This window comes from Geospiza fortis, unplaced genomic scaffold, assembly GCF_000277835.1.
Source record: "Geospiza fortis unplaced genomic scaffold, GeoFor_1.0 scaffold246, whole genome shotgun sequence".
NCBI classification, from domain to species: Eukaryota; Metazoa; Chordata; class Aves; order Passeriformes; family Thraupidae; genus Geospiza; species Geospiza fortis.
Genome location: NW_005054476.1, coordinates 264,523 through 276,447, shown reverse-complemented (window position 1 = coordinate 276,447; position 11,925 = coordinate 264,523). Strand labels below are relative to the sequence as shown.

At 36.9% G+C, this 11,925-nt stretch overlaps 1 protein-coding gene across 1 annotated transcript in view; it reads right to left on the bottom strand.

Annotated features, from left to right (window-relative positions):
• Positions 1 to 11,925, bottom strand: part of ANKRD31 (ankyrin repeat domain 31) — a 63,672-nt gene that overhangs the window by 5,625 nt on the left and 46,122 nt on the right. The window contains exons 22-23 of the mRNA XM_031063006.1: positions 8,910 to 9,050; positions 8,270 to 8,366 (exon numbers count right to left, since the gene is read on the bottom strand). Coding sequence (XP_030918866.1) covers positions 8,270 to 8,366; positions 8,910 to 9,050 — 238 coding nt within the window. The remainder of the gene's footprint in view (positions 1 to 8,269; positions 8,367 to 8,909; positions 9,051 to 11,925) is intronic.

The following is an 11,925-nucleotide window of genomic DNA, read 5'->3' as shown; positions in this document are numbered from 1 at the left end:
AATGCTTATTATGTGACATATACTGAATTATTATTTTTCAGGTACCTTGGATTGGTGCCTGAAAGATATTGTTACATTATTCATTTAACCATGTATCAAAGTAAAGTCTGCCAATGTATTGTAGAAATCCAGCAATGTTTCAATAGTCCCTCAGGGACACAAAATGACAATTTACATCTTAGTAGCTCTTTTTTGCTATAGATGTTAAAATGATTTTATCCCCAAAAGGTGAGAGAAGTATAATTGACATACATACCAACACTGAGAACTATGCACATCCTTCCATAAAAGAATCTATCTTCAAGACTGAATTTATAAATAAATAAAATAAAATAACTACTTCTAAAATAAAACAGAATGGCTGGTTCCATTTCTCTTATTAAAAAATATTTTCTATTAAAAAATATGTATACATAGCTGTCCAGAGGACCTTTCAGTTTCTCAATTAAGTCCATCACTGTATTTAAATAGCAATATTAATGATTTTGAACTCAACATCAACAAAATCATATACTAGTATCCATTCTTAAAAGACCCAAAGATTGATTTAAAAATAATTGGAAGAGACTATTTCTTTGTATGACTAGGAGGGTGTAGGTTTCCAGCATACGATTCTTTCTTTAACCTATTATGTTATTGTTGTAGACTTGATTATATAATGATTCACTTGTATACTCATTTGAAATGAAAATGGTTCTCTAAAATTATTTCTAACCATTTTAGAAAACCTGAAATTAATGTCCAAGATAGTGTATAAAAAGTTCCAGCTCCAAACTTGGGTAATTAAAACCAGAACACTTCAAAATTCTTGCAGTTTATAGCAGACTGAAATGCAGGTTGGAAGAAACAGAAGACAAGTTATAAATCAAGTTTCAGTTCAGGTCAGAACAGCCCTCTGAAAAACCAACAGCTCCTGTTTTTCATGCACTGGTGAAATCTACAGCGGCTATTTTTTGAGTTTTATGTACAACCTCAGAACAACTTCTAGAGCCTTCTCCTACACTATTATCACATGGTGATTGAAGGACTGAATTGTTTTGTTTAAAAGCTTTGTTGTAATTTATTAAAAGTGATTCCTGAAAAAAACACCAACCAGATAAAAAAGTGATAAAATTTGAACACTTCCCAAGATAAAATCATCAGGTAATGTCCTAAATATTTTCACCTCATATTACCAATGTGATGTCAAAAGAGTCTGTCTTGTTTGTCTAAAGCAAAGCAGCAAGCAGAAGCCAGTGCCTCTTGAATGCTGATGTGTCTCACACTGCCTTGCATTTATTACTTTCATAAGACAAGAAAAGATGTGTTCCAGGAAGATAATCTACAAACAGTTCGGTTTGTCTCAGTCTTCTCTCAGTCTCCACAGGACCACCAAAGCAGACGAGAATGCTATAGTGCACCGGATTAAGTAAGAAGATGGGTCTGTTATCAAAGGATTCTTTTACCACTTGTTTCACAAAGTAAAAAGGCCAGAAAGCCAATGTTCAGAGCACTCAGCTAGGAGTCAGTTTTAAGTACTCTGGCTGGACTTCTTAGAAGAACATAGTTTCTGTATCAAAAAAAGGGGCAAAAGTTTTAACAAGCAAGTTTCCAACTGGGGGAAAATTCATCCTGAGCATGGTTAGGCATAGGTATACCCATCCTTGAAAATATGCAGAATTTGCCTGGACAAGGCAAATTTATCTAATTTGGAAATTGGTCTTACTTTGAACAGGAAGTTGGACTGAATACTTCCAAAGGTCCAATTGAACCTATGTTAGCCATGGATTCTATGCAATCACAGAAACATTTGGTTTCATCTGAGGTAATTTTCCAATGTCAGAAAAATCTGGCTTACAGGTAAGAAATACAGACATGAGATACTTAGAATTGGTTTCCATGGCATGCAGTCCCTGATAGCTGTTTCTTCCCCTACTCCCCACTGCCTACCCACAATTTTTGTCCCTCTGAAAAGTGATTTTTGTTTAGCTCTTGCTAGCCACATAGCTCAAGTCTGAATCAATCATGTGACATTTTACTTCCTACCTTGCTGACAGTCAAATAACAGCAGGTAGAGGATTTTGGAAAGCAAGATGAAGGAAGTCTATACCACAGCCAAGGTATGCAGTTACTGAAAAATACTTCTTTGTAAATTCTGCAGACAGAACTGCGCACTTCTTTGTAAAGCATGTAAGCACATAAAGCAAATGCCTAGAACTTTACAGTACTGAAAAGTACTTTCAAGTATTTTGTCCGCAAGCCATAAAGAAGAGAGAACAGTGTAATAGTTGCACCTTGAAATCTCCCCAAGATTGAAAAATATTATGGATAGACATTTTTGTCTACAATCTCACTTTTCTTTCCAAGTACAAAACACAAAGAATATATAGTTCATCTCCCTGTCTTTTAGAGTCACATAAATGGGGACGTAGCGTAGTTGATGAATATTCTACTATAGGTAAGGAAGAAAAAATATATATGAGATGTCAGGATTTTGGTTTTTGTTTGTATATTGTTTGTTCACTGGGGGTTTTTAAATATTTCAAGTACTTCTCTTTCACATCACTGTTGCCATTATTAATAGTATGGTAAGTACTACTTCAATAATACCCAGTCCAAAAAATTCACATATATAGAATCAAGTCCCTTAAGCCATGCTATTTTTGTCAGAAATAATAAACTTGGGTTCTGAGTTTACGTCTTGATTTTTCAACCACTAATGTTATTCATCGTCTTTTCCTGATTTCCTTCAAAAACATGAAGAAGACAATAGTAAAGTTTTCTAGTGAAAGTAGTTTCTGACCTGTCTGAGCGTAATCAAAACCCAGGGTTCTGATGTGGAGTACAGTACAGCACAAAATATTAATTTTACAATGGGCTAGATTTGTTGTTTGGATTATGCTACAAAGTATCCTCAATGGTTCAAATATGCATATGACATCGCTGTCCTGAAAAGTTTACAATTTAAAGTATAATGGAAGACTGTTGCAAATATGCACATGCCATGTTTTCGACTAGCTTGATTTTACACTTGTTTTAGAACTGACACATAATAGCTACGTTTCATTTAACTGGAATGATTTACATGGATTTAAATGCTCTCTTGTTAAGCCAGACATTTCAGCATCACAACTTTATACTGGTGTACAAGACAGGACAACTGACTACCAAGAAAACTGAAATTGATTACCCTTCTATCATCTTCCAGGACTAGTAAAGCCCAGCAAGTAAACTAGTTTAAAGCCAACTTATACAGCTGAGCTTTACCTTCAGATTTTATTTAGCACAAAGTAAAACAGCGGTGGCATTGGGTATGTGCCTACTTCTTTGGAAACAGAACTAGAGGGCAAACCAGTGCAGTATGGGTTACGAGCCTTCTCATAGTGCTTACAAAATTTCATTTAAGAGACTTATTGAAGCACTCATCCCGAGATGCTTGCAAAGGAATTTCCTTCTGAAATAGGAGATTTCTTTTTACAGTTTATTTTAAAAAATGGTCAGACTGTGAAACTTGAGAAGCTTATATTTAGACCTCCACAGAAATGATTTGAGATCCACAAGGCAGAGAAGTCAAAATTGAGATGGTAGATAAATTTTTTTGTATTATACTGCATGTTCAGCAGCTTTTTTTCTTCAATTGACAGAGTAATTAAAGTAGGTATGAACAAAAATTTATATATGGAACAACATCCCTGTAAATATACAGTTTATTAATTTTTTTTTATAACATATATCTTTAATTTTGCATTATCTCCACTGTCTGTTAATGGTTACTTTTGCTACACTATAACTCTACACTCTTGCTGTAACTGTTTCCATTCAGGACTGAGCACATAGATGGTAGCGTGACAATGACCGTATATGCTATAAGACCATTATTTTGCCAAGCAGAACACAAATAGTAGGCATATTTGAGAAAATGTCAATCTGGCTGTTCATTTGTTCAGCAGAGATACATAACTTCTATAAACCACAGTCTTTGTTACTTTTCAATTAATATCAAAGAGCAGTTCAATCTGAGTTTTTTGATATAAATACATGTAGCAATCTACTACAGAATTTATTTTTTGTAACATTACAGACCGCCTTCCTCCAAATATTCTGCCCTGCCATTTAAGATACAAAGCCTGTTTGCTTCTATTAAAAAAAAAAAAAGGATAACAAAGCATTTTCTCCAGAGGTTTCTCAGCTTAATCCTTGCAAGGTAGCTGTAGGGCCTATATACAGAAGCATTAAGAATTGCTTTAAAATATGGATGCACTTTTAGTTTCCAATAACTGACAAAGACTAGATTCACTTCTGTTTTCTGTCTTACTGCCTCCCATAGCGGACCTGGCTTGGCACTGTTACCCTCACCAGTGCAGCATTATCTGGCACTGGGGTTTGAGCTGATAACTCTAACTTTGCACTGTGGTGAGTCAGGGTCATCCCTCCATAATGTAATTACAGGCAGTAGAGGCAAAAATACCAAATGAAGTGCAATAGGCACTGTTCAAATCATACAAGTATTACAGATGGGGTTTAATGTGCAATCAATGTAAAAACGCAATACTGAAAACACAAAGTTACAAGCTTGGTCAACTACATAAAGGTCAAAGCATCTTCAGAAGCATTTCCACACCACCCTCTGAATTAGATTATACAAGATTATTTAGCAATGCTTATGTATCATATTTCTCCATCTAAATCCAGAAGACATTTCTCCATGCTATTTTTTTTTGAGACATTTAACTGAGTACTCAAAATGACATGAAGTTATTTTGTTATCTACACCAAAATAGCAAAATGTTTCTAATTTCGACACAGGAGAGTTGACCATATTGAGCTCTGAAAAATGCTGCTATTGGGTCATTTAGATCTAATCTAAACCCTCAGGAGTGTAATCATTTTTCCCCAGCACTTTTTCCCTCCCACACACAAATCAATTCCATGCCACCTACTTTTCTTTTTCCTCTCATATCTCTTGCATAGCCCTTGCATCCACCATTAGGTTTTCTAGACTGCTAAAAAAACACTTACTCATAAATTCCCTGGCAACAGCTGCTTCTACTTCAGCACACAGCTCTCACAACTTATGTTTGTGGCAGGGATGTGGTGTTTGGCTCCGTATTACTCAGGTCAAAGCTTCCAAGAGGCTGAGCAATGGAGCCACTACCAGGATTCTGATAGTGCTGGTGGTTCCTTGTGATAAGATTCTTTCCTGGGAGCATGAAAAGATACTTCTGTTTGAGGAACAAGAAGTATCTCTTAACACTGATGGTTCAATGCACAGAGAAGTTATGATTTTTATTTTTCTTTATTTGTTTCTTTGTATTTTCACTTAGCCTTATATCACCTAACACATGTAACGGCAAACTTTCCTTTGTTCCTTTACCAACCCAGCAGTTGCTGCTGTAAGATGACTGGGGCTTGTTTTTTGGGGTTTTTTTAAATCTGTATCTTCCTTGGCAAAATTACAACAGACACCACAAAACTGTAACTTGAAAAGCAGCCTACTAAATGTACGTGTTTCATTGCTTGCCTCAAGGAAAACAGAAACACATCATATCACGTACAATCATAGCACAACTTTCCCACTTGCTTTCAAGCATTCCTCATGAGTTCACTTTAAAATCTAATACTCCATACCTGAAATAACACTAACACAAACCTTTCAAAACAGCTTATGGTTCAGCCATTAAGAAATCATTTGGATTCCCTTGGAAACACTCTTCTTCCATACAACTTTGGGACCTTTCATGAACAAAAGGTGAACAAGAGCTGTTTTAATCTTTACAGGTGGTTAATGGTTGTTAAAGGCAGTAAGGGATTGCCTGAGCACAACAATTGTACTAGTCATGCTGTTTTCCAAAGACTGTCTTCCCGAAATAGCAATCTGCAAAATGAATGTGCACATCACACTTACTGTAACAACTGAATAAGCTTTTCTTTTAAGCGACTTTGCTGGAATTTCAATGTGAAATACCTAACACCAACATTTGCTTGACAACTTAAATCTACTCTTCAGCTAACATCTGCTTCTGAATCCTTGTTATTCTTGGTCATTTTAAACAAACATTATGACAAGTATCAGAAAGCACGGAGAAATTCTAAGCCATAACATAACTGCTTCTTCTGTTTTCCTGCATACAGATAGTCTAAGAGTATTGCTCATTTGCTTAATGTTTACTTTTCACTCAGGCTTGAATACAGTAATTCTTGCTTTCTGCTAGCATGATCCTAGGAGAGACTGACGACTCAGACTCAAAGAAGATACATAAAATGAAATTTAGTTAGGATTTAGATGACCAATGCCAAAACTGCAATCCCTAGTGCTTCTACTAAATACTTGCATTGGTCTGGGACTGCTTTACTTCATGGGCTCTTAAAGGTTTTTGTACTAACACCCCTAAGGTACCTAGAAGTCTGATGCTATATAAACATTGAAGCACCTTATAAATCTCAACCAAGCTGAAAAACTGGACCATTTCTTATGTTAGCTGCCGCAGAACAGAAACTCCTTCTCTTCTTGCCAAAGGACCTTGATTTGGTAGAGGTTCCTAGGACATGCTTCCTAAACTGGGCTGTACAAAAATTTCATTGGTAGCTACTTCTTTCTATTCTACACCAAGATGACTAGGCGTAGCCACTGTATATATAATTTTCTTCCCACTTCTCCATGCTCTTCATACAGTAGCTCAATGAGCACTGGGTCAAGGTATAGGAAGCTACAAAGAGAGTGAGGGAGGGGTATTAAAAACAATAGCATTCTCCTTCAAAATTGCTCAAATTCTCAGGTCCCAATCTTCTTTTTTAACAATGCTCTGGGACACACAGAAAAAAAAATCATTAATACAAAAAGAAAAAGAGAAGCTTGATTCTCTGAAAAGCAGAAAAAACTTCTACTATATCATACACACAGGCCCTAAGCATATTAGAAAGAAGAGTGCCTGGGCACTCTGGGTCTCCAGGCAAGCAGTACAGAATAGTTCACATCCACACCAGCAAACTTTCCTCTGCTTTTGAGCAGGCTGGCTGCAGGCAAAGTGCCTGTTGGAAAAAGCACTTGGAACAAGCTAACTCATGAACTGAGCTTGGAAACCATTTGAGGGTTGTCCAATGAGCAGAACTGTACTCACAAAACAACACTGCAGATTAATCCTCTTCTGAAACAATTTAAGGCACTGTTTAATGTCCTACATATCTGGCCATGTAGTATCTGAAATGGAACTGAAACTGTGAACACTTTGACTTGCCCTCCCTCAACTTCCCATCTAAGACTAACAGTTAGGCAGTGGCTACAGTCATCTTAAATCACGTATCACAAAAAAACTTCCTTAAATACTCTTTTCCAGATGACCCTGGACTACTTGGGAAAAACACTTGCTGATCTTCAGACCGACTTTTTTTTTGTCAAGAATAGTTTTTGAATAAATAGATTTCTCTGTTCTAGAAGTTATAATGTTTATCATAAATTTTTCACAATACAAATAATTCAGAAGAACTAGTGAAATTTTCAAAGGCCTATCAAAGAGTTTGGAAACTAAATATAGATCTAAGTCACTTACACCTGGTATAACCTGAAGTTACTGAAGCAAGGAAAAATAAACTCGCCCTCTGGAAGCTCTTAGCCTGAAGCACATACCAGTAGAACACAGTAATTTGAATACCAAGTTAGTTCTTTTGAATTATTATCTTTAAATTTACTTTCAGTATGTTAAAAACAGACCAACGGAGTGTCTTATCAAATTAACAGAACAAATCCCAAAGGCCCAAAAGCTTTATGGACTCCAAGTACAACTGGTTGTCAAAGGGACTTGTGTTTCCCTGAGAATACATTATTTATCAAAATTAGACTGAAGTTCTTAAGTTTGCTAAGCAGTTCTGAAAAAATTGTTCAGTGTCATTTTGTCATATCAATGCACTTTGTTTCTTTTGACTATTTATTTCTAGAGAATTAAGTATCCTCCTAATTATTAGTGTTGCTTGGGCAATAGAATAAAAAATATTAAAATGGCTTACTCAAAACTTCACTTTATAGGAAATATTCTAATATAAAGTGTTACTCTTTTTTTTTTACATAACAACCAAATAATTAGTAACTATTCTCTTTACACAACAAATTTATGGAAGTGTAGTTTTTTAGACTTCATGCACAAATTTTGGTACTACTTACATTTCAAGATCAGTGATAACCATATACCCAAGAAAAAAACTAGAAAGCAATAGAGGTTCTGGGCTTTAAGTCCTTTAGAAATCACTTTCTGCTGCTTTCAGTTATGAAGAATATTAGATTTTAAGTGGTACGTACCCAAAGGATTTCCTTTCTGTGTTGGTAACTCCAGGTCGCTGGAAACTGACGTTTCACCAACACTAAATTTTGACAATTCTGTCCCGAGATATGTAACCTGTAAAAAGAAATCTAGATGGATAACTGATTGTTTTAATTAGTATTTTTTGGGGTTTTTCTGATAGGTGTAGAAACTTCACTTTTCTTTTAAAACTGAGTTTATGCACTTCTAAGTCTAATCTGCATCTGTCAAGATCAAGGAGAAATTATGCTAATTTGAATTCTAATTTTAAAAAACCCCAAGCATAATACAGCCCATCTGTAATGCCCTTTATTTCAGTAAGTTTGTTCATTTTTATTCAAGCTACCTCTTAGCTTTTTCTATCAGTCTTAATGATCTTTAAAGCAACTCTTTCAAATCCCTTTTAACTTACAGTGTGAGCATTCCATGTTCTTTCAACATTCATGATAAGTTCATCACTGTACAACTATGTAGCTACAGCACTTTCTTTGCTGCTCATTCATTAAAAGTTAGAAGATATTTAAAATTCAGGCTTGTACCCTCTTTTGCTTTTATAACAGTAAGGAGATTAGTGAAACCTGTTACAGCCATTGATTATTGCTAATAATAATATTGCTTTGGGAATCAAATGAGGCCTACCTTATTCCACGCATACTTCCATGTCACAGAAATATCACTTCCTAGTATATCTTTAACCCACTGAACTGGATTCTGTAGTATTTGTCCTTTATTGGTTCTGATCTTGCCATTCTTCAAGAGTGTAGCTTTATGACTAAATTCCTAAAAAAAAAAAAATAAATAATTTCAATTCATAAATTAACAAATATAAGATCTTTGAAACATGAAAAATGCCAAAGAACAATATAGCTGAAAAGTTGCAGCTAATTCTGTTTTTCTCTGGAAAAAAGTAAAGTAATCTAATGCCACTATCAAAAACTGTACAAAATAAAGATGATTTATTCCACCAGAATAAGAAGCTTTAGCCTATCAGAGGACAAATCTCCCTATGTGTGTTTGTCAGAACTGTATTTGTATTTTAGTTCCTCTTACACATAAACAAGGCTTTGAATAAATTAAGGTGCAACACTGAACTCAGGCAGTTACACGAGGCAAATCTGTGCAACAACAAACTGCTATACAAGGTACATATATGTCAGAGTGAAGTTTCAGAAACCAGTCAAACATGAAACATATTTGCACAAAAAATTTCACTTATATCAAGGGATATGACTTACGTGTTTTAGGAGGAACCTAACAGCCTTACCTTATGCAAAATTAAGTACGAACAAACTTATTGTTAATGCCTCTTTCATAATGTTAATACAGCCTAGTTCTGCAAACATTTACACCTCTCCAGAAGCACAAGTTATGGCTGTTTATAGTTGAGTAAGTCATGGTTTTGTCATATTGGCCTCAGTTGACTAACACAGCTAAATAATGCAACAATTAACTCTTGATCAATTCTGCCAAAACTTAGTAAGGTCACTTACCATTCATAAGGTTAAACAATCCAAGTAAGAGAATGATGCACCAGAAAATACATCTCCTACCATATCCACTGGCTTGGGGTTGCTTTAAGAATTAAACTAAGACAATTAACCCAAATATTTCAATGAGCACTCAACCGAGTTCCTAAGTTCAGAGTTTCACAACCTAGGTCTACAGTATTCAACAATTGCATTCTCCCCACCCAAAGCTAACCTTAAGTAAGGACTACAGACCAGCTGTATGTTGTTATCAAATACATCTCTATAATGATAAAGAAGGGAAACTGACTGATCATATCTTTGCAATGCAACAGACACTGGCTTCTAAATTTTGATTTCCGTGGCACTGTCTTCCAAGACATAAATGAGTGTCATTTTCATCCTAGTAAAGATGACTGACTTCTCTACATGCCAAACACTTGTACTTGCAGCACTGGGTTATAATTCCTTAGGATCTACGTGCATCAAGCTGCTATCACAGACAACTATCTTGAAAAATTACAGTAGGAATACCGAATTTTTCATCCTTCCACTTAGTCATCTTGCGGTTCAAATGAATATTACATGTTCTTGAAAAAAAAGAAGCATGTCTCCACACCTATCATATGGCCTGATATACAGCCTTGTGACTTACACTACCCTATGTTCCAGAATACAAGACCACACAAAATGGTTGCTCTCAGCAGAAAACCATTCCTGAGATTACAGGTGTAGGAAAAGGAGTTCTTTCTACATTAACTAAACTGGTGAGTTGGCTGAAAAAATCTTTACATATTTTATCAATATGCTGCCCTGGAAATTAACTAGCTGTGTTGGTTTTGCACAGCCTGGTTTATTGCAGCAGAGGGGGGCCACAGAGGTAGCTTCTGTAAGAACCTGCCAGAAGCTTCCACCATGTCTGGCAGAAACAATCCCTGGTGGCTCTGAGGATGGACATGCTGCTGGCTAAGACTGGACCAATTAGAGATGTTGGTAATGTCTCTGTGATAACATATATAAGAAGAAAATCAAAACAAAATGGACAGAGCTCTTCCTTGCCAGAGAAGAGAAGGAGGTGAGAATATGTGAAGGCAACAACATGGAGACTCCAAGGTCAGTGGAGAAGGAGGGGCAGGAGGCGCTCCAGATTCCTCTGCAGGCCATGGTGCAGACCATGGTGAAGCAGCTGTGCCCCTGCAGCCCATGGGGATCCATGGGGGATGCAGAGATTCACCAGCTGCCCATGCTGGAGCAGGTGGATGCCTGGATGAGGCTGTGGTCCAATGGGAGACCCTATGGAGAGAGGGGGCCCTGCTTCCAGGCTGGAGCAGCCTGGCCTTGGAGGACTGCACCCCGTGGAAGAGTGACCACGCTGCAGCAGTTCTGGGAGGACTGTCTGCCTGTGGGAGGGACTCAGGTTACAGCAGTCTGAGACGACTGCTGCTCATCAGACTGGAATGGGGAAGTTCACTGAGAACTGTGTCCTGTGGGAGGGACCACATGACTAGCAGGAGAAGGACTCCTCTCCCTGAGCAACAGAAGAAAACCTTGAGTGATGAACTGACCAAAATTCCCATCAAAACCCAGTCTCCCTGTACTGTCAGTGGGAAGGAAGGAGGGCTGGGGAGAAGAGGTGTTTTTTAAGGGCTTATTTTTACTTCTCATTAACCTCCTCTGATTTTGTTAGCAATAAATTCTCTTTGTATATCTGAGTTGAGCCTGTTTTGCCCTTGGCGTGTTTTCTCCTGGTCCTCATTTCAACTCATGAAGCCTTCATTAAACTTTTCTCTCTCCTTTGCCCACATGTGGCAGGGGAGGGCAAGTGAGTGACTTTTGTGGATGTCTGGCATTGGGCCAGTGTCCAATCATGACACGAGCTCACATCTCGGAATTCAGTCAATGATTCCCTCATATGCTCAATACTAAGCCAGGTCCCTAGCAGCTGTTGTGAAAATCTGCTCTTTATTTGGAGGGACGGGAAATGCTTTTGTATTAAAAAAGAAGGGTTTCTTTTCTTTTTTAAATATGGTTCATACCATACTGTATGCTTACAGAATCAGCAAGCATGTAAGCAAGAAATTTTGCATGTATTCATGCCTATCACAGCACTACAACTCCAAATGTCACATTTTTTATTTGAGGGACTTGACAATTGTTTCCAAGAATGACATTAAGTCATAACAACAATT